At 43.0% G+C, this 24,174-nt stretch overlaps 2 protein-coding genes across 2 annotated transcripts; both read right to left on the bottom strand.

Annotated features, from left to right (window-relative positions):
• Nucleotides 1–160: 160 nt before the first annotated feature.
• Nucleotides 161–3,608, bottom strand: LOC118426393. Its single transcript, XM_035835757.1, has 2 exons — nt 3,054–3,608; nt 161–2,759 (listed from the first exon to the last, which is right to left on the bottom strand). The coding sequence occupies exon 2, from the start codon at nt 2,741–2,743 to the stop codon at nt 1,166–1,168; it is 1,578 nt and encodes a 525-aa protein (XP_035691650.1). The 5' UTR covers nt 2,744–2,759; nt 3,054–3,608; the 3' UTR covers nt 161–1,165.
• A 9,486-nt stretch (nt 3,609–13,094) lies between these two features.
• On the bottom strand, nt 13,095–16,301 carry LOC118426084. The gene has a single exon (XM_035835344.1). It carries the CDS (start codon nt 16,219–16,221, stop codon nt 14,140–14,142), a length of 2,082 nt encoding a protein of 693 aa, XP_035691237.1. The 5' UTR covers nt 16,222–16,301; the 3' UTR covers nt 13,095–14,139.
• Between the last annotated feature and the right edge of the window lie 7,873 nt (nt 16,302–24,174).

Genomic DNA, 24,174 nt, shown 5'->3' with positions numbered 1-24,174 from the left:
TACTTTCATCTATGGACTGATGTGATGTAGCTTAACACTTAACATTCGAAAGAAGAAGAAAAAAAGAAGACAAGCTAATAGTCCACCCATTGCGAATAAAGCTTACAGTAGTGAACAAAATGAAATTCTATTTTCGTTCGAAAGTAAAAAAAAACCTTAGTTTACTAGCAATAACTGGCTGCTCTAGAAATTATATATTATGTTGATTCTCCAATAAATGATCACTTAAAATAGCAAATTTTATATACTATGTTGTAACAAAAAGCAGCAAAGGTATAATTGCAATATATATGTATATTTTATAAGTTTTTACATGCTTACATTAGCAAAATCCGCTTGATTTAGTTTGAATCTTTTTTTACAGGCGCCCTCATTTTTAATCTCTGCCCGGTGAAACACAAAATGAGCTCTATTATCAATTATTAATAAACGTCAAAATGACAATATCATGTATTCTGACAGGTATAGGAGTCATCATAGAAAAATGCTGACAGTCTATTGACAATCTATCTGGCGTTGTATATCATATGTGTCTAAGGGATTCCAAACGTGACGGAGATGTGAGTGGCACAGAAAGCAGATTTCACTAACTCTTCCAGTGACCTCGGTGTTTTTTCTAGGGTTTTGCTAAACGTGTTGAACAACAAATGTCCTTACATACCTAAATCTTGCGTCACATTTCAAAATGGCGGTTATTTGTTTATACTAGTAATTTTCTACCAGACTTCTTGTTTCTATTCAATTTCGCTAAAATAGAGATATTTTCCTTAATTGCTACCTATAATACGATATTTTCTAGGGTTTTGCTAAAAGTGTTGAACAACAAATGTCCTCACATACCTAAAGCTTGCGTCACATTTCAACTGAATGGCGGCCGTTTGTTGATAGCTTTCGTCAACAAGACTTCTTATTCCTATTCAATGTTGTTAAAATAGAGAAATAGGTCTCTTAATTACTACCTATCATACGATACGTATCCAATTGATTCAATGTTCGCAAACAAAAGACTCACTGACACTTCTCTTCTTGCAGTGAATCTTTGTGACCTTGAGTCTGTCTGTCTGTCTGTCTGTCTGTCTGTTTTCTCGTCCATGTATGTCAGCCTGTAAGTGTGTTGACTCCTCTGTTAGTTCGTGTTTCTTGAAATTGTTTATCTGTTTACCCATCAGTACATCATGGAATCCCTGTAGCTGGGTCCCTGTTGTGTCCAGAAAGACTTGCTCTGCACGGTTGTCAGGTAGCTGGGTTGCCTGGCTCCCTCAACCCCCTTCGAGCCGAGGCTGCGGCTGCTCCTGCCGAATATGGACCTGGGCCGGCTGTACGTCGACTCTGCCCGGCTGCGGGCTATGCTGGGGGCTCGGCTGGGAACCCGGCTGGAGGCTCGGTACTGTGTGTAATACACGGGCTCCTGTCGGAAGGACCCGTCCCGCCGGAAGTACTGGGTCTCGGCGCGACGCTCCGGTACCCGGTACCTGGGCTGGGTGGGCACATCTCTGGTGAACGTGTGACCCTGGTAGTGCGGCCTCTCGTCGTCCCAGCCGGCCAGTGGCACGGCGAAGTCCCCGTCCTCGGTGAAGTACTTCCTCTCGTAGTCGTTCAGCTGCACAACCTGCGGGCTGGACCGATAGAAGGAGCGGCGCACCAGCGGCTGGCTGTAGACCTCTCTGTGGATGTTCTGAGAGCTGTAGCTGCGGTAGTAGCGGGGCTCGGACCGGATGCTCTGACGGTCGAAGCCGTTAGACATGAAGACGTCGTTGGAGATGTAGGGCTCCCTGTACACCCTGCGGCTCATGACCTCCCTCCGGTCTACAGGGTCGTCGATGACGGTCGACATGACTTCAGGAGGCGGCGCGGCTCTCTCTATATACATGGTCTCCCTGCGCACCTCGGGGGGAGGGGCGGCCCGTTCCACGTACATGCTGTGTGGCCTGCGCGGCTCGGGCGGTGGGGTGGCCCGGTCCACGTACATGGTCTCCTGCCGCACCTCGGGCTGACGGTGTACCTCCACCGGACCGTTCTGGTAGCTGTTGTACTGGATGTCCACGTGGTCTCGGGTGGCGATCTCCCTGGATCGCTCCGTGCCGTAGTCCGAGGTAGGAGACACAGTCTTGGAGTACACCACCCGGGTACTGGTCACCCCCTGATCGCTGCTGCTCCTGCTAGTGGAGGAGGAAGCGGACCCTCGGCGCCTCCTGTTGTTCACGTGCGTCGTTTCCCGCATCTCGATATCCGAGTTGCCGTTGGATATGGGAGGGTGCGCCATGGCCGGCGCCATGATGATGTTGTTGTCGTGTGGCGCCTCGCGTGGAACCCCTTCCTCCTCGAAGTGGCCGTACGCCTGGCGGAAAGCGTCGTCCAGCCGCATGGTGAGGTGTTCCGCGTCCGCGGGAGTGTCGCACAGGTAGGCATGGCACTCATTCTGCTGCTCCCCCCGCACGATCAGCGTGAAGACCCGCTCGTGATGATCGTCCACCCCGCCGTACACCACGCGGTCGAGCGGAATGAAGGTTGACTTCTTGCTGCCGAGTCCCCACTTGTAGCTGCGGTTAATGCCGTAGTTTGACACCTTCATCTTCATATTCTTCACCATGTTTTTCTTCCCACGGTTCACGAGTGCGTCCACGGGCCTCCAGGTGTCCTCCTGCCGGCTGCCCTGCATAGGCAGCCTGCCGAGGAAGTGCACTTTGGTCTTGTCCTCCGTCAGCGCCATTTTCTGTGATCTCCCGAACACACTGGCTGGCATGACCACCTCACACGCCCTATAGTGACGATATTACAGAGAACTTGCTCAATAATACGACTATTATATCAGCCTGAGGCTGCCCGGAGGCCCTGAATAGACTCTCGGGAGAGAATGTCGAAGAACCGGTCTGAGCTCAATTGATGAAAAGGCCGCCATTGTGTTTAGAGAGCGTGTACTACACCCCCAGTCTCTAAACGAAAAACCTCTCTCTATGCAACTGGTGGTCACTGAGGTGTGACCTCAACACATGCATATCACCACAATCTCACCCTTACATTTTGTACCGACTGAAAATTCGTAAACAACTCACCTGTACTTCGGTTATGCAGAAAAAAATAGGTACTCTTGTCCGAGTCTGGGTACTGCTGTGGTGACGATTCGTCGCTAGCTATGGCGCAAGGGGGATAAACGGGTGTTGAATAATTAATATCGTTTTCATCTCTAATATTCTCTGTTCCGTTACACCCCTGGGATCTATTGTTAAGCATATGGTGGGCGTGTGTCAATACAAACAAAAGTTCTCTCCAGCTTAAGAATGTAATACAAAACAACAAAAAGGTAAAGATCACCGATTAAAGGAAAACCCAGTAGCCGGGACTTCCTGACTGTCTTCACTGTTAATGTATTCATGTCGTCTTTTCTATGGCGTGAAATCGTGGCTTAAGTGTTAAGGTTCCGTCAACAAAAGGGCGTCGCAAGGCGTCGAGCGACATTACTCGGGCTAGTGCGTACGGCCTTTCAACTGTCCAACCACGCCTAGACATTCTTCTTCCACGAATTATGGTTCATTTTGTAAAACAATTACATACAGCATAAACGGTTTGAGGAACAGCTATTACCATTAGAGCGTGGTAAAGATGGGATTTTGCGTGCAATTTTGGTCCTGAGTTGCCGCTGTGTGATAAACAGTGTATTCAGGGTGAGACAGAGATGTATGGTTCTGTCGTGGTCAGGTCACTGCGAGTTGACCTTGAAACAAAGATCCTTCGAGAGGGGACATGTGAAAGTGGCTCGTTTCAAAACTTCTGTGTTTTTGTGCATCTCATTATAGCCTGTATAGAAGGCCTCTGCGAGTTTGTTTACTTTTTCCACTGATGGAAAATCAGTTATATCGCAGTCGGTTCGTTGTTGACAGCCTTCGTCTAAGGCGGCTACCAACAAAGAACTGGCTTTGACAGAAACCCAGTACAATAGAACTGATAAGCAATGCGACAAAAAGAAGCCCGACTCGTAAAGCCTGCTATGGAGGCTAGCATCTCATGGACATCTCATTCACCCCCGGGTCACAAGCTGTCACATACATCATACATCACCACTACTCTGCAATAAACGGTTTGTCATTGGTAGCGGAACGTGGGATTTTAACTGAACACACAATAATTTGAGTTTGAAACCACCGTCGACTTGATATTCCTAAATACAGTGTTTGTTAAAAACAACGGATTTAGGTTACCCCGTGGGTATTAGCGTTGCATATCGTCAATACAGGATGACCCTTTAGGTCTACTAGGATCTAACATCGTTGAGTTAAAGACCTCCTGTAAACGTCAGGACGCGTGAGAGAGGGTTACTCGTCTGTGCGTGACAAACACTAACAGACGATAATCTCGCCAAATTCGCCTCAGGCGCACCTTGCATGATGGTTACTGTAGAAATCTGGGGTTTGAAATGGTAGGAATCACAGCTTCGATGTGACAATATAATAGGCACAACCATTTAAGTCTGTAATCTACTCATTGTAGGGATACCTCAAATGAACGTTTCCTACAACATATCAAGATTAACGCAATTAAGATTTAAGACTTATACTGATACCGCAATTCATAAAGATAATGCAAAATTGTGAAAGTGTGTTGATTTTAATACCAGATTTCGATTGCTTTATAAACATTTAATTCTGATAATGTGCAAATCATTTTCATGAGAAGATAATCTTTATTGACACAACAAAACTACAGCAACTTTCGTAAGGTCTATTACAACTTCATATACATGTACTATATAGTGCATACAAATACAATAAGAGCAATTTTTTTTCCTTTGTATACCTTGGTCGATATATGAAGATGACTATTACGTGTTGTATTAACACCACAAAACGGCAACAATTGTGCGTTTGGGTAGCCCCCTCCCTTATACAGGTGTCTAAATGCTGCAGTACTATTCTTGATCGACAAGTGTCCTCGCAACACCACTCTAAAGTTTTGACTGACGAGTCCTTCGCCATTTAATATTATTCCTCTAAATGTTATATCTAACATAGAAAAAAGGTTTGAATAGTTAATTCAAACAAAAACAGTAATAGAATGTATTTCTGACATACACTCCAATTGTATCACACTTCCAAACCACATGGTAAGCTTGACGTTTTTGTGACTTCCAAAGGATTGACCTAAAATCTAATTTTGGAATCGTCCAATTGAATCCAACCTCATTCTCACCATCCCCACCCTTTTCCAGTCATGCTTCCGTTCGTCCACTTTCCAGAATACGCCCTTCTTGGTCTATTTATATGTTTTATAGAGACACACCTTCATAGACATTTACCTCCATGAAAAAAATGGAGGTATTGTTTAGGGTGTGTCTGTATGTCTGTCTGTTTGTGGTTTTGGATGTCTCTTTATTTATTTATCTATTTACTCGACTTTGGGCAATAACCCAATAACCTCTAAATGGATTGTGCTGATATTTGATATGAATGTAGGCGTTGGACAGTTTAGGCCACAGCAAGTAAATTTTATGGATGACATCAGCGCGCGCATTAATTTTCGCCTGATTTCAGAAAAAAAAAGATTTTTTTCTTCTTCGGAGATGGTCAACATGACTAGAAAGTACCAAAATGCGCAAATATGTTGTGTTGTAGGTTGATGGTTGTACTTGTAGAAGTGACACAAGCCAGGTAGCCATGACAGTAGTTATAGAAGTGAAACTAAAAATTTAGTTAGATAGTTGTAAAAGTGGCCCCAATATGGAAGCCATGAGTGTTGTTGCCATGTTGGTAAGTGATACCAGTCTACCACACCAGTGTCACCTTTACTACACTAGTACACGTCTTAAATACAGAAATAAATGCCTTGTAGGATGTGATACCATTTTTCGTTGCTTCAGTTCTTTTTTTTTACGTTTAGTGCGTATATTTGGAAAATTTAGCCATCTTGTTTTTTTTACCCATCTTGTTTTTTTTTTCGCCCTATCGCACTATTTTTGCAGTCTCTAGAGGATGTCATCCATAAAATTTACTTGCTGTGGCCTTAGTAGAAAAAAAGATTTTGAGCCCCCTGGTAGCTTCTTTCTTTGTACTGTAGCAGAATTTCATTCTTCTGTATCATTTGAACCGGAAATTCTACTTTTTTTTTGAATTTTTGGTGGATGATAGCGTTTGATGTGAGGGAAAAGTTTGTAGGTTTGGGCCCCCAGCGGCTTGTTCTGGTATTGTAGGGGTGTTTTTGCCGTGTATCATTTTTCAATCCTGTAAGCTTTGACACAAAACAGCGTTAAAAATGAGAATCAGTTAGGTCACCTGGTGCGATGACGGGAATATTTTACATATTCATGGTCATATGACTCACATAGTCAACTTGGAAGTCGGAAGTTAAAATTACAAATTATTGCGAACGTCAAAAACTACGAGTAGATCAAAGGGAATGTGTCATGGTTAACTTTCGTGTGTGATCACGTGTGTCCCATCGCGAAACATTAACGAGCTCGAAGTAGATTTTGTGCAACCATCTCTTGGTTAATTGTTCACTCACATCGTGTCAAGCTGGACCATCCATCTACTGTACATGGGTCAGCGAACATTCTTCAAGGCTATGTCCTCGTTTCACCTCCATACATGCAGGAATTTAGTTGTTTCTAGGCAAGTGTGTTGGTGTAGAAGCCTTGTTTTGCGTGTAAGGGCTTTAGTCTAAAGTATCTATCCTAGCCTCTTCATATAAGTTCCAAGCAGACCGTAGCCATTGGAGGCAAAAGCAGCATCCAAAGGGTCAGTTGGACTTTAAGGCCTGTGACAATTTTGGTCGAACATGAAATTCGAACCACTGCGTGACCTTAGGTAACCCCGCCGGGCCGGAGCGTTTTTAGAACGGTCCAATGTCAGTATCTAACAATTTTGGTCGAACATGAAATTCGAACCACTGCGTGACCTTAGGTAACCCCGCCGGGCCGGAGCGTTTTTAGAACGGTCCAATGTCAGTATCTAATGTTACATTGCGAAAACAGGAACTTACGATGTATGGGTTACACTAACTACTTTTTAAGACTTATTAATATTGAGTGTTAAAGATATTGATCTAGTATTTATCAAATATCGACATAACTAGAAGCGGTTAACAAAAGGGCACCCCCGCGAAAGCTGCAAGTGGTACAGTCCGAACATGGGTTCCGACCTCCCGGGGTGTGGAGTGGCGGGAAAATAGCGAGGCGCTCATACTTCAAGTAAACAGCAAAATAATGCTATAAATCGATATTTCTAGCCCAAAATAATAGTATGGCAGTTGACTGATGCCTTATAAGGCTAACTGCTTGCGAAATTTCGCATTGATACAACAGCGATTTAACAGATACAGACATAAAACATTCATATTTTACCATCGGTTTATGTTACGTACAGTCAAACATGTCTTACTTGGGCGCAGTTCTTGTAGGGTAAGTAGTGTTTCGTCGGCCCCTGCCCACATCAGGGCACCAGTTTTATTACGAGTTTTGGGCAGATTTAGGTTCATTAAGCCTTAGACCTTCAGAAATCAAGTGGGTCTTCTTGCAATATCTTTGATTTCCGTGGCTGTATAGATATTTGTACGAAAAATACCAAAAAATTGTCGAAAAATTCTGTTTTTGCCCCAAAATTGAGCCTTACCTAGGTATAGCGGCAAGATCCCCAGGCATATTAGATATCACAGAGATATAATCTATTACTCCAGAAAATATGACTCAGTTAGACAATCATTTCATAGTGGGCACAGACCCATTTTAATAGCATCCCTATTTTTTACCAAAAAATGGTTTTTTAAACCCAAAATATTGAGGATCCACAATTTTCTTGTCATCATATTTTGAATATGGGTGAATTACGTTAACTGGCCAAAAATTGTTGAAAACAGATGGTTACATCAAAAGTTATGGTCATATAACTGCTCGACTGAGAATCTACAGGTGTCACATGCCTTAAACTGCCTGTGTGTTTAGCCATTTGCATACTGACGTTGTTGCCCTCGATAAATCTGCTTAGAGATTACCACCACAGACCCTCTAGGTGTGGCCGGAGTTCCTTTTGGGAGGAGCGCTAACTTTTTTTAAGGCTATGTGATTTTCCTTCCAAAAATAATTTCATCAGGTTGGTAGATCATAGGGCATAGGAGATTCCTTTTACACAGCCAGTTTTTTCTCACCTGCTGAAGTTTCGATGTCTGTCAGACATCTTCCTCAGCGCTTCTAACTGGAGTTCTGCTTCTCGCCGATATATGCAGCCGATGTAGGTGGCACTTACGCGACGAGAACACATTCCCAACATTGGCTGAGTTTGTACCCCCCTTTGCGAAAGCGCGTTTAAACGTCAGTAGGTGAGAAAAACTGGCTGTGTAAAAGAAAACTCCTATGCCCTATGTGATTTTCCACATGGGCCAAGTTCAGCCGCTCCCTGACTGCATCTAGAAGGTGCGACGAAGAAGTCTAGTCTACCCGGTGATAAGGGCCCGAGCGGTCACATACGATCTGAGGGCATACTTGACATACTTCTGCACAATATGCTTCAAACCTCAGCTATCTTGTTACGGAAAAGGCTGTCTTTAATAGATCCCTGTCGGTGGGTGGTTCTGTCACAGCTTGCTTAGAAATTTACTACATGTATATCAGGCTGATGTATATCAAAACCGTACGACGAGTACTAGTAACTTAGATGTGGTCACATTAATTATTCGTCATAGAACACCATGCAATTTAATGTCATTCGATTTTCAGCAATCAAACTGTGACAGAACCAACCACTGATAAGGATCGGAATTCATCGATGACAAAGCAGCTGAATTTCATACGACACGTGTACGACTGTAAGAAAGTGCTCAGTTTGTAATCGTACGACAATCGCACGACGTACATGACTCAGTGCTAACACTGTAAGACCTCATGTGAACTGTACGAAACCATGATACAGCCATAAACACTCTACCGTATGAACTACCAGTGAGGTGCCAGATTTAATGTAATCATGTTGTATATAAAACGATGTGGATGAAATGTCAATGAGGTCATTGGTAACGTCATAACAGTTGGAATAACGTCACTGCGGTTTGTGGATGAGATTTTTCACGCTGACAATCGTTAAAGCTACGCGCTGACAGTTATTGAGGTACGTCAGGCTGTGGGATTTTTTGTCACGTATCAAAATTAGCAAAATGACAACGGTAGAGTAAAAAAGATTGATATAATACAAAACGACATGTATATTGTTATTGTATATGATTCATCTATGTGTGTTGTTATGACTCAAATCTCTATTGTAAGGACAACCTTCGTGACTCATAACAGGGGAAAAGTGTGTTTTCTTTCCAGTTCATTGTGATGACGAAAATTCAATGATATTCCAGCCCATTGGATAGTTTGTTAACCGTCCTGTAACTGCTTACTTGGGCTATACCATTACTTCAACATTATAATGTGAACGTCTATAATTCTAACTGAATCCTTAACTTTGGAATACGTTTTATGTTTACCCCAGTCAGCGAAGAAGTTTATGTATACATTACTTAACGTCACTGTAGCAACGTATGGAAAATCATGACATTTTTTTGTATGTAATTGAGGCATAATGAAGTGAACGTCTATGTTGTCTGGCTTTTTTAAGATGACATAGGACGACTTGCAAATCCTTAGCAACCACCAAGTTGCAATCGGGCATTGTTGTAATATGGGTACCTCAAAGACACTGAGCTTCATCGGTTTGATTTTGCACTTTTATATATTAATAAATCATGTCTCTGTAAAAGTTCAGCAAATTTAAAGATGTGATATAGTTAGATTATATTGATCAGTTATCTTTCTTGATACGGGAAATTTTGAACGGGGTGCCTGCTCTAATTTGCTCACTCACTGTGCTTTATACGGAACGCATAATCCCCGTGAAATTATTCAAAAACATGACTTAGTGCGATTATTCCAGGAGTACCGGTTACCATGGTAATGTATTATGACGTGCGGACCTAAAGAAAAGGCCATAAGTGGACAAACAGAAGTTTTGAAGTCGGTTTTCACAGACGGTAGCCCAGACAGAAAAGGTCACATTTACATAATGTGCGGGGCGAACAATACAATGACGTCATGAGCTTCCCATGACGAACGAAACATTGAGAAAATGGCGGAACAAAATGGCGGAACAAACACACCAAGAGCACTAGTGCATATCCGAACAATTGAGCGCAATTTCTTAACATCCTTTGTCTGTGTTCAATCATTGCACAGCCGCAAATTATATGCTAAAAGAGTGAAATGTGGACGGTTCGAAATACTTAGAAATTACACACATTCGCGTATCTTCCCTTTGCAAAAAAGGATTCTAAATTTATATTCTAATATGTCACAAGGTCACATACTAGCAGTATGTTATAATTTGGTGGTAAAATCTCACAAGATGATCTGTTTGTAATACACGTTTTGAAGAGGTTTCATATATAATATTTGTCAGCAAATTGAAGATAGAACAGGTGAAATTCCTACCACAATAAGAATCACCCAGGAGATCATGTATGGAGATTATATATGGAAGTTTAACGCATTATACCTACATATTGTGTAAGATCATAACTCGACATAGAGTCCAATATCAGAATAAGATTGTAAAAGGGTGACGTTTCATCAAATTTGTTACAACTTATAATTTTACCATGGAATGCTAACACTCTCAGAATTAAAGTGTTATTTTTGAGGTATTACATCATGTCCTTCATTTAACAATTCAATATTATTAACCTTTTACGTCTCTAGATTTTGATAATCATCTCGCAGGGCAAAAAGCAAACAAACCACGTGTGGTGTCCCATGACTTGTTTCAGTACTGACACGTTTTGCTGCACGCGATAGACAAACAATATAGTGATGTCCTTGCCGATAGGGGTTAGGTTTTAAATTAGCTAAGGTATGTCATTGGATAGTCATGGTGCCATTCGGATAGTAGTTCACTCCGACGTTTATTATACACTACATACCGTCGCTTCTCGCTCCGACGTTTACTGTACACTATATACAGTCGCTTCTCTGCTATTCTAGTAACAGAAGCGAACATAGGAGCGAACTACTACAAGAATGGTACCCAGGCTAGTCCACCAATGGATAGATAGAGAGTGCGAAATTGAAGTTGTCACATCTAATACATAAAGATACGTTTGTTCAAATAAAAACCAAGGTCCAGTTTTGGGATGACAGTTCGCTTTTGTTTTAGCACTTATTTTTAATAAAGCTAAAGTAGTCAAGCTTTGGGTAATATTATTACATCACATATTCAACCTACTCTGAGTGTTTAAGTAACACACATATAGCAACAATGAATTATGTATACGGATCCGTTCAAACGAAGCCTTTCTTTGCTGGGTTTAAAAATAGCAACTTTTGTTGTCTCGGAAATAGAACGTGTTGTGGAGGCGACAATAGGAGTTGGCTGTTGCTGACCTTTGGTGGATGAATGGTGGGGTGGTCTGTCTCCAGGGTGGGCAGTCCGGCCGGCCAGCTATGTAGGCGGGATGTTTGTACTGCAAACGGCTCAGCCTTGGTCACTCTAGCTCTTATATGATGTTGTGGGAAGGATGATATTATCACTATATCTATCGCGTTACTATGTCACCATCTTCAACAATTATCATTCACTTCACTATAATGTTATTATCTGTAACTACTTACGGTAATTGTTACTTATTTCTTTAATTTGATATGACTTGCTTTGATGAGGGAGAACCAGAGTAAGTCCCATTGTTTTTTCTCCCCATGTGCATAGCATGTCTCCTTCTTCATCTTTACTTTACGTTTGTTTTTAATGTGCAAATGAATGAATGAAAATTTAATTTATTTATTCGTTATCATTCCTTCATATTACATGTACTTGCGATTAGCATTCGTGCTTATAGTCTGGCAAATAAACTAAACGAGTTTACCATTGTCTCGTGCGTCTGACGGTGTTGCTTTTATTTATTCGATCTACTCTCCCCCTATTTCTGGTGGGAGAGTCTTGTAGGGAGACCAAGACGTGAGGTAAATTGCAGTAAGGACCCGGTCACGTAGGCCGTGCGATCGACATACGGTCGTCATACGATCTCTAGCTCATGGTATAGAACTGTAGTTATATAGATGCCATACTTTGTACCTTGTACAATTGTTGTGCAATAAAGTTATCATTATTATGTATTCTTGGGATGGTTGTGCATGTGCCCTGTACTATTTAGCTGTCTTGTTATTGAGAAGGTTGCCTAAGCTCGTTGGAAGTGGCATGGTTCTGCTACAGCCTGCCTAGAAAAGTCTACGACGTGAAAACTTCCTAAGACGACTGATAACAAAAGTGAGCGCACCGGAGAACGGCTAAACGATGTTAATTATATCCACGTTACATCTTACCGGATCCTTCTAGTCATTGCAGTTAAACTGTTTTCTGCTTGACACGGGAGACCTTTAACAATCTTACAGAAAACCCCTATCTCCTCACCTATAGGGATATTATGCTAATCTCCAAGCAGATCCTATGGTAGCATCAAAAGCTGGTAGAGGAGTGAAGCCAGCTTGGCAGTGTGTTTTGCTACATGGCACCTCTTGGCTGACTACACCCCTTGGCCAGTATGGTACTACCTTATGCCATTGTAGGATCTGCTTGGAGATTAATAGTATGCATCTTCCTTTTATTTTGTATCTACACTATTTTTTAAAGTAAAATTTGACTAAACAAATATTACTCTAAGCCCGATTGAGTGTAGTACAATGTATATAACATCACAAGGCCATCCTCGTTTTGTCTAAGACCAGTGTAAGCCTCTGGCGTGATGTTTTCCCCAAACTCAGAACAGTACTAGTGTTTTCATACACCTTTTGTTAAGCCAAGCCGTTGCGTAGGTAATGAAACTGAACAGGAATTGCCATTCACACTACTCAATTCAAAGGGAGGTGCCCAAAATACACATTTGGGTTAACGTATTAAAACGCAGTAGGGAGTGCCGATAGACAATGGTCTTATCTTCATGCAAGGTGACGCCTTAAGAAAGCTGTCTATCAAGACACTAGTCACACCTGTGTATGGGGGCTATCACCTGCCTAGTATTGCCTGAGGGACCTCAGACATCAGAAGATATATCATTATTATCAAAGAAATGAGGCCAAGCAATTACGACAAGTTATCTCCACTTTAATGGAAATCAGTAGAGAGTGTGCTTTTCCCTCTCTATCTTCTGTATGATACAAATGATATAGAACTGACACAAAGTTGTATGCGTCGCTAAAATAACATCAGTTATTATTTTCTTATAAAAAGAACATAAACAAAATAGGAAGCCCTTAACGATGGGTCAAATATTTACCGTATATACAACATTGTCTGACGCTGGTCTCAAGTAACCTTGTGTAGAAAATGAGGGTTAATCAGTGACAAAATGCGTTAACTTTGTATAAAACAGGTTAACTGTCAGAAGATTCGGTCAATAGCTTCTATATTACAATCTACCACAAGTCTGCATGAAGTCATTATGCAATCTATCATTATATAAATTAGGTCAATTTGGGCGTAACCAAAGATTCGTATTTCGGTTCCTTCAATAGAAACATTGCCACCAGCATAAATGCAGATTGTAAGATTTAGGATTAAAGCATTGACGAAAGGTAAAACAACGCATTCACAATGTTGATAAGGATGTAAAAACATGCCAATGGAGCATATAAAAGATACAGCCTAACCAGTAGAGGTCAAAGGTCAGGGCGTTACCTGATAACCCATTCACAATCGCATAAGATAGCTCCACCCTGTATTCAAACAAAACCTTGATACAGTCATTGCTGTTTGGACTATTTGTCAGAGACCAGTTGAGATCCAACACCGAATTCTCCCGACATGCGACATCATCTCGAATGACACCAAAACTATATGCATAATTAACGAGTTACTACATATTATAAAGCCACCATCTTTGATGTAACACAGGGAAATATTAGGCCGCATAAGATCTGTTAAAAAAAGCCGCAAAATAATATCAAATATCTACAAGTCACCAACAATACATATCTAAAAAAATAGGATTTAAAAGGTATGCACTTGATATGTAGTTAAGTGTAAGACAGAAGATATGTTTTCCGTATATTTAACACTGAGGTAATTGTTTGATCACATGAAACTTCATGTGCGAATATGGCGGGGTGTAGAGTTTGTTGTTGTATATTCAGTACAGCATACTTTTCCCCGTATCTACCCTTGTCTCCCAGAATGATTTAGAGCCTACCAGATTATACAAGTTCTTAACGTCCCCGGATCCTTTGGAGTCGTAGTGGTTGTTGAGGACACCGTTGGGTTTTCCGCGCGAGCCTTGTTCATTGTCATTTAGCGCTTGAGAATACCTCACAGGTGCCTCGTTTTCTTTCACCACGATAGAGGTGTATCCATCGTCCTCGGAATCGTGTCGTTTTCTCTCGGACCCTGTCGGCTGTTGTCGGGCTCTCTGGACGTCTGCTCGGGAAACGTCGGCTGCGTCGCCTCGGAGCGCTTTGGGTTGATACTGCGAGAACTTCGCTCCCGACTCTGGGGACATCCCCGGGGGAGGGGTCTTACCGAAGATGTTTGTCCATCTCGGTATGTCCTGGCTACCTCGCCCGGAAGTCGGGCTAATATAAGCCGTGGAAAAGTCTGGCCAGTTTTCCTTATTCGAGGCATCGCGACCTTTTTCTGGCACGTTTTCTTCAGAATTGTCGCGTTCGTGTTTCAGTTTTTGGTCGTCGTCGCTGAAGATGTCATAATCTATGCCATCGAAGACGTCGTCGATGAATGCGTCCGTATCTACGATACCAGAAAAGTCAATCTCTCCGTTTTGCTGTGGCTTGGGTTTTTCCCGTGGTCGTTCCGGGGCTGGTTGTGGGGGAGGGGGAGGGACAGAGTGTATCTCTAAGGTTGGCTGTGGACTTGGTTTCTTTGGGGGTTGTCTCCGCTCGTCCGAGAGACTTTTCTCTGTCGAGGTCCGTTTCTTGGGAATCTGAGCTTCCTTCTTTGTAGGTTCGGGTGACGCCTTTTTCTCCAGTGCTACAGTGAACGGTGTAGGCTGTAGTAGCTGGGAGAGGGGGCGTTTCTGCACAGGAGATGGAGGTTTTAACTCTCTCTCCTCACTCTGAGTCCGCTGTTTTCTAAGGTATCTCCGTCCGGATCGCCCTCTGTCTTCTGATTGTATGCTGACGTCATCAAGGGTCTCCACACTGTAACTTAGTTCCGGATTTCTGTACACAAAACGATCACCTCGAGGCGTGTACAAGTCTTCGTGCTTCTTCTTTTCCTTTTCCTTCTTCTTTTTCTCCTTCTCGTCTCTCTTTTCCCGCTTCTTCCACGGAGCTTTGTCGGGCAGAGAAAACGAGCTTCTCCTGGGGGAGTTCTTGGTGCTGTCGTGGTCTGGCGGCGTGTACACCACCTCACGCGAACCCCTCTCCGACCCTCTTTTCGATCTTCGAAAGAAACTACCAAAGCCAGACCCTTCTTTCTCAGAATCTTTCCGTTTTTGCTGTGGGTACACGGGCGTAGCAGAGTACCTATTGCTTCCCCCTCGATAAAACAACCCTTCACCCAAAGGTTCGCTACGGTAGTCGCCATTGACGTACACAGACTCGGAATTGCTCCTCTGATACCTACGTTGGCCCCTATCCACTGAGCTGTACTGCTGTGGTTGATCTTGGAAGGACGGGTTCCGTCGGACATTTCTCTCGAACCCTCTCGGCTCGGCTGGCCTGACAGTCTGCGTTTGCCACACTTCGTACGCTTCCTTAAACGCTTTGTTTAACCACAGAGCTAGCGCGGTAGAATGAGCAGACTTATGGCACACAAACGACATACATTCGAAGGGGTTACCCCGACCTGTCCCTTTGACAACGATAGAAAACACCTCCTTGTGTATCCTGTCGGCTGCCCCGTACAGACAGTCGTGTATGGGCACGAAGTTGACCGGGATGGCGCCCCTTCCTCCCCGAGGTTGACCCACCCTGATGCCCTGGGCGGAGATAAACAGTGTCGTTTTTGGCAGATGTTTCCTGGCGGCTTGTCGGAAAAGCGAGTCCACGATCGGCGACACGTAGTCCCGGCCCGCCGCCGCCACAGGCCCGCGGCCCAGGTACCGCACGTGAAAAATCGGGCAGATGGCATCGTCTGTGGTGTCCGTGGCGTACCCAGATATTCTCCTAGTCGGCGAGTACGCCATGTTTGTCTCTTCTGAAAATCCTTCTTGGTTGCGCAAAAACCCGTTGGTCCGGTGGGTGTAATGAGGCGGCATCTAGGTGCGTAGTGCGATAGGAATGGAATGCGAAAAAACGCAGCTCCGTTTGTTAGTGGCTGACTCGCGTCCCTTTGGCCCCTTCTTCGCGCAGGCTCCGCCCACCGAGCACAAAAGAAAAAGGGCGACAAAGACAATAACATACATCATCCAATCATGTTTTAAAGCGATGAATATTAATGACGTCAGCAGAATGAAGAAAAACCAGCCGGTCCGTGCCTTGGGGTCATCTCTCTCAGCCTAGATACGTGCATATGGTATCACAGGAAGGCGCATATATTACTACACAGGTGTACACATGTGTCGTCTGCTGTGACGTTATTTTTAACTTATTGAAATATACGACCCTACCGACAACAGCTGGACATATTTTCGTACATTTATGACAAAATCGATAACATTCTCAGTCACAAGTAAGGATGGGATATGGCTAAAATGATGTTATAACCTTCTCTATGATAATGTCTCTCATTTTGGCGCCATTTTTTTCTGTCCGTCGCTCCAGGCGGAATAGCTAGCCACGCGATTAGTTGTAGCAGATGTGAAGGCATGTACGTGTAAACACCTTTCAGGTCGCATTTGCCTGTCACAAAAGCCAATATGTTAGAGTCTACCATTTGCACGCACGCTCTGAGCCCTGTATAATAGCGCAGGGCTTCTACTGGATAAATCAGACAGCCCCGAGCTGCCTTTATTATCGGGCTCCCATCCAAGAGGCGCGTTACGGGTGATGCTTACATTAACCTATTTTGTAACCCGCTCTTTGACTACCAACATGACATAACATACCAGCTGACTGAAGAAAAGCACTCAAACTATATCTGTATGTAAATGGCGGCATGTTTACCGGAGATTCAGGCCTTATCAGTAAAGGTGAGAAAAATGTAAACAAACGGAAGCGATGTTTAGACAGTTCTGAAGGACGCCCCGGGCAAGAGTTGTCGGGATAATTGTCATTCCTAACAGGTAACCGTCCCACCTGCACGCAGGTAATCACAGAAGTACCATTCTTCTTGCCTTAACCACGGTTTTTAGACGAACTTAAGTGTGATATGCGAAGCACGTCTAGTCGAAACTCGTTCTCCAAAATGTTCCCTGAGGTGAAAGGGGGAATAATTCAATGGTTCGATTTGAGAGCATTAAATCTGAAGTGATTTCTGTGGCACACTTTCAATTGTTACACAACACTCGGTCTCCTCTTGACAAAAAACGCCAAGAAATCTGGTGCAAAAGGAAAAAAAAGTGTCATGATTGCGTTTCTCTTTAGTATTAGGAGATTAAATTATATCCTCCAATATTATTTTACCAAGAGGTAGTTTTTAATCAAAAACAGCGACATAAGAGACAATAAAAAGCATCAGCAAGATACTTTCAGTAAACATCTGTTCGAAGATAACACTAAATCTAGAGTGACTCAGTGTGACATCTGTTTTGTACGACACTTTTAAGCTCATTACAACTGTATCCAAGGTCAAGAACGTTTCTTTGTTCTTTTGTAAAGATCTTTGAAGTAAACACTTTACGCTCTGTTGACAATGTCAACTAAATGTTTGCAAAAGTAAATCTCTCTTTCAATAATGTTTACTAGTAAAAGGTACCTATTAGAGCGGAGTAGACTACCCAATGTATTCTGTTTCATCATTTCATATATAGATCTTCTACTTCAATGATCAAAAGATGAAAGTTGAATCTCAAGTGATTTTACAGACTCTGCTTAATCATGAAATTGAAGATCATACTTCTGTGAAACAATTTATGAATTACAATTATGAGAATAGCCGAGAACAACATTGAAGCATACACATCATGTAATAATTGTTTTCACAGATACGAACTAGGTAGAGTTCAGGAAACTAAATCAAAACTTATAGTTATAAGAATCTTGACCGACAGCTGCCCTATGTTCCAGAGAACGAGTTTGGTCCATGCCACAATCCCTGCCTTTCTCTTTGTGTTGTTGCACCTGTCCGAGTCAATGACAGGTATGCATCTTCTTAACTCCTCTTCAATGGACAATGCTTTGTTGTGTACATAGTGATTTTTTTTTCATTGAGATACTTGCAGATTGCACATTGGACTTTCCTTCATGACACATTGGATTACACATAATAAATTTTCCGTGGATGCATTTTCAGCTAGACTGCTTTAGTTAAATGCAATGTTTTGCCTTAATGCAATGTTTTTCCTATGAGGAATTCTAAATACAGTCTTTGGATGGCTGACTGTATAATAACAAATTTTGACATTTGCAACTTGACAGAAGCGCCTTAGAAGACCAATTGTAAGAAAATGAGGCTGTAATTTACTGTCAAAATTGTTAACGTGAATGCAACGAAACTACCTACTTAGGTATATAATTAGCACAAATCTTTCACAGCTGTCAGGTGATGAACATAATGTGCCCTGAGAAGATAACTTGGGCTTCCAGTCTGACAGCGAAGTAACATATTACATCGATGAAGGTTAGACATCGAGGTAATAGGCCAAAAGGCAGTTACTCAAGCAACTGAATATGATTTTGGACACGGTCAGACGTTTCAGATAACGTCCGGTATCAGAAGTTTTCATAGCAGGCTCTCTGGGGCGTTTTTTGGCTCATAATATACTTTTGGTGGTCTTTTTTTGTACTACGGGGACAGTTATCAGCAACCCAGTACAAAAAGAAATGAGCCAAAAAAGGCCCCAGAGAGCCTGCTATATAGGCTACGTTATCAGTGCCTTAAGGAAGCCAAATGACGAAAGACAACGGATGATATCTCTGAAACGCCTGACCGTTTCAAAATCATATCCAGTTGCTTGAGTAACTACTTTCGGGCGTATCTTATTACCTGGATGTTTAACCTTCATCGACGTAATATATTACTTTGCTGGAAGACTGGAAGCTCAAGTCATCTTCTCAGGGCACAAATGTTCATACCCTGACAGTTGTGAAAGATGTGTGCTTGAGTAGCTTTTTTTTTTTGAGTGACATATTCGTGCGCAGTGTGGATCAGGGAACCGTGCAGAGAGCACCACGGGAAATGGAGTGAGATCAATCACGGATCAGGAGAGAATCTGTGGTTACACCGATACACGCAATCTACGGCACAACAGGGCAGACAACGTGATGATCTGACGGGACGTGGGTGCTGTGAGCTCTCATCATGTGAGGACACTCAAGGTGGTATCTCACTGCACTTGGAGCACTGGTGCGGCACTGCGGGGTTCGTTCACAGCGGCACTGTTGTGTTATTTTGTGTTATGTGGGACATTTCATTTTCAACTGTTTTCAAAAAAGAAGTCAAACCCAGCAATAGTAATGTAGTTCTTAGAACCGTATTCAATTTTCTGTATTTACATACAATCAGTTAATCTTTGTATGTTCGAATTTAGATTATTTACCCGTTTTCAATCAGTTGATGTATTTGATTTTGTTACTTGCAATTAGCCCCATGGGCATGAATTTGCAATAAACATTCATTTTCGCCGATTAAAAAAAATCAAGCATGACTTAGAAGCCAACAAAATACACACAACGTAAGAAAACTCGCTCTTTATCTCTGAAATTCGCGTTGAGTAATGTTTCGAACCCCGCAGTGCTGCACCGGTGACCCAAGTGCAGTGAGATACCACCTGTAAGCTCGCGTGTCGTTACGGATCGTTTGTCATTGCTGAGCCGCCATCTTAATGACGTCATCGGTCTCATCAGACAAACGTCGTCAAGGGAGATGGGATCTCTTAATTATAGAGCACGATTCCATCTGTCGTCGATTATTTCTCTGTAATGTGCTCATAAATAGCCTGTTACTCATAAGAACCGGTTCTTTTTCAGTAAGGGGAATTTAGCACTTGGATCTGCTTTGTCGTTTACCAATGAATCAAGAAAATGGATTACTACTGTGGCATGAAGTCTATCCAACTGAGATTTAAACACTATCATTGAACATTAACCCAAAACTAATTTGTTTCGTCAAATATGTATGGCTAACTATCAAGGATACAACAATAAGATATAGATGAACAATGCATTGGAATAAGACGCAAGGACAAAGAAGACTTCTTCATCATGGGAAATTTCAAACAACGAGACTTCCCAAAGGTCGATGATTTTGGACTTCTCAAAATCAAAGATTATGAGTGCTTCTAAGGTTAATGCTTGTCCCTAACTCACTTTTTTTTATGAACTCACAGTACACAAAGTGCATCAACGGCTATAGCGAGAAAATTGTAAAAGCGCCGTCATGTGATGACTTGGCAATCTGCAGGTCCTAGATGGGCACACATTACGGAGGCTGAATGGCCTTGATCTTTTGATTTCCTCTTAATGATATCCGTATAGAGTTCTACACTACCCTGCCGCGTGTTACCTCGTTTTTGGAAGACAATGGGACTAGTCGACTGCCAGACTCAAACGACTTTAAAACTTGACAAGACTCTCGAGCTTGGTAACGGCTCAGCTACGACCTCTAGCGACGACGTATAGCAGGACAACGAAGCTGTTATACCATGGACGTACGTGAAGGACATGTGTTCAAAGGGCACAGCCGCACAGGTATATCTTGTTTTGATTATCATATAAGCACTGACACGCCTGAACGTTTATATGGTATGACAGTGCAGTATTGTGGGGTTGCACATAAATCCATATTGAGAAATTGGTCAGTAACATATTATCTATGAACTGAGTACACCGAATAAAGGCTGACCAATTACGGTATTCTTACATAAAGATGAGGTGATATTAACACTGTTATTTAGATACAGTAGACAGTGTTAATTTCAGTTATTACTTAAATACATTTCATTGCCTACGTAGTCAATAAAAGACTAAGATACCGATCGCCATATATAGAATACACATTGAGGTTTCATCTCTACGAAGCTATTGAATTCTAGCCTCGTATACCAGGCTTTGTAGATCGGTGGTCTAATTGTAGAAATTGGACGAATAGAGTCATAGTACACTAGGGGAGTCGACCGGCCAGAACAATCATATCCTCACTACGAAATCGCAAGCTGTTCCCCAGCCGGCTATACTTCTCTGGTCGGCTTACCTCTATTTGTTCCATTTCTGTGGTTTTCCCAGCGACCTATGGAGTCTGGTAGAGTTTTATTGAATTTCATCCTGGGACCAAAGTGGCGAAAAGTGTCCCATCTCCCATTTATCGTTCATTCTTTCAGTGCGCGATGCATATAATCACACCCTATCACAGTGAACTTCTTGAGGCAAAAGCCATTTTCACTACAATTTCATCTTACTGGTTGCCTTTCAAAGTACAGTTAACACTTCATAAATGAACTAATGGATTTGAACAGAGTCAGTAGTTAACAATAATGACCAATGATTTAGAAACAACCCCATGGGTGGTCGAATGGAAAGCGTATTGCTTGTGATAGTATCAGAGCTAAATAAGATAAACGGTTGTCACAAGATCCATTGTACTGCAAGGCATTCTGAGAAATAATGGGGTATACCATTGTACGAAGGGTAATCGACTTCTATTGTTATGAAGATTAAAATCACACGATATACGACACGGAAGTTCGTAAATCAACATGAAATATCTTCAAACAAAAAGACACAATGGGCGCTGGCATACGTTTACTTAGAATTTATTACTCGTTTGACATGGAGACATAAGTAGCACTTCTTGTCATCTTTTTGTGAAAAATCGTTGTTGGGGACAACCGCATGTCATAATTTTGCAATCTGTCTATGACATTTATGGCAGCCAATTCCACTAAAGCGACGATGTCATTAACTTCAGTAAGCGTTGAAACCGCCCTAGCCTAAAAAGGGCCTCCATGAAAGCAGTGGTAGGGAGCTTACTCATTGTAAAAGAATACAGAAATAGATAAATGAATAAATTTTTGAGTACTTAATGAAGTTCTTTTTAACTCATTTTTTCAGTCATAAAGGCAATGGTTACATATCTAACGTAGCTAGGTCGCAGCGAGAGCGCAGCGAGATCGCCGTCTAGTGGAACTGGGACCTAATTACCTCACTGAGTACCGTTATTGGAAAATCTGACTTTGGCTTTTTAAACCATAAAAATTTGATTGATGTGTTGCGTGGCAAGCTTTACAAACCATGTCTAATTCAAACGTCTGTGATGAATAACGAATTGGTATAAACATATTTCTTTATTCCCAAGGCGCAAATAACTTAACGGACGGATCATTTGACATAAGTAGCTTGTCGTCCCATATGTAGATACTAGATACGTAAGAACATAATTCAAAGCGGTAATAACGTATGCAGTGGAGTCCTCATCCATAAATATACTTTTAGTACCTCTCTAAGCATCTCTTCATAAAGAGCACATGTTAGGTGAATGACAATTTTACTATAGATCAATGAATCCGGTATCGCGTGAACTAACGAGACGTTGAACACCTCACCTGCGTGTGCTCTGATACGTGCTCACCTGTCATTTGTTATTCATCATCCATTGTCTCTTACTATACATAAACCTACCCTGCCCTTGCAACAAACATAGAACTCATTAAACAGTTGATACGTGATACTACAACCAGCTATCTTCTGACTCCTCATCGCTGGCGTTCCCAGAGTCCGTCATCTCGGCTACCGCCACGGCCACGGGCAGCTTTCCCCGCGCGACCTCGGGATCGACCTCGGGGTTGACCTGGCCGGGCTTCGGCAGCTGCTGCTCCCTTCTCCCGAACATCTGGTCCTTCTCTCTCGCTCTGTCAGCGTCGTCTTCAAACCGCACCCGGTACTGCCTCCTCTGCGACCTCCGGGTGTTGTCAGGATTCAGAACGGGAGACCGCGTCACCGCGAAGGCCTCGGTGTTGTTGCCATGGGGCGGCTTTTGTTCCGGGCCATTGTCAAACTTGTCGACCTTTATCACGGTATGTCTGGCGGTATTTGAATCAAAATCGCCGCCCGCTCTCGTCTGCGCACGCCCGCTGTTTAACTTGTCTGCGGGTCTGCCCTCTACCTTTCTGATGATATCCGCGTGTAGAGTCGGCGGCCGGACCTGTTTGACTTGAGTTCTGGTCGGGCTGGAGCGAAGCTCGTGTCTTGGCGTGTTGTTTCTCCTTGTGTTAGCTTTAACCGGGCTCTTTTGTGGGCTGTTAGAATTTACTTGCTTAAACTCAATCTCGGAAAACGTCTTCTTAGAAATAGATGAGTACGGGCTTTCTGGCACAGTGGTCCAATGCGGCCGAATGTTCTCCAGGGAAGTTGCCTTAGCGGGGCCCCTGATGTGATGGCTTGTATTGTCCACAGCCTTGTGAGAAGACGAATGGGGGACGTCTCGCTTTGTCCCGACCGTCTCAAAGCCGACAAGCTGAAAGGTCCTGTTATTCTGGTACTTAACACGCTCCGGGGAACCCTGGGTATTGTCAGAAGGGCCCGGATGTAGGTCTTCGACACTCTTGGCCCTCCTCCAGTTATAGAAACGCGTTTTCTCCACTGTCACCTTCAAACCTTCGGGCGTGATAAACTCTGTTCTAGTCGGAGAAATAGGGAAGCTGCCGCCTTGGAGCTCAAATTGCTCCACTCTGTCTTGGTTCTCTCCCGGTGGCCTGCCGTACACGGCGTGAACCTTGTGGATCTCTTGTGGAGTACCCCTGGGTACCCCCGGGTTATAGTGATGAGGCTCTGTGGGATTAGACACGACCTTGGCTGATCTTTGGCGAATTCCTTGAGGAAAGTTGGGGCTCCTAGGCGACAGTTCCTGTTGCGATCCTCTGTTGGGGACTGAGCCCAGCATGGTGTCTTTGGCTCCGTTGTACTCATATTTCACCCATGTGTGCTCGGGAATGTTATCCAGGGATGCTGACTTCATGAAGGGTATACGGGAACGTAACGGGTTACGAACACTTCTCAGGCTGTCCATGGGTCCTGTTTGGGACGGGTTAGTGGCAGGATGGGCGAGGGTTCTCGGAGCAGAGGAGGGTCGCACTGTCGCATCTTGAAATCACTGCTTTCAAACAAGATGGTTCGTA

Source organism: Branchiostoma floridae, chromosome 11 (genome assembly GCF_000003815.2).
Source record: "Branchiostoma floridae strain S238N-H82 chromosome 11, Bfl_VNyyK, whole genome shotgun sequence".
NCBI classification, from domain to species: domain Eukaryota; kingdom Metazoa; phylum Chordata; class Leptocardii; order Amphioxiformes; family Branchiostomatidae; genus Branchiostoma; species Branchiostoma floridae.
The sequence above is the reverse complement of the archived record's forward strand: the minus strand, read 5'-3'. Positions and strand labels throughout refer to the sequence as shown.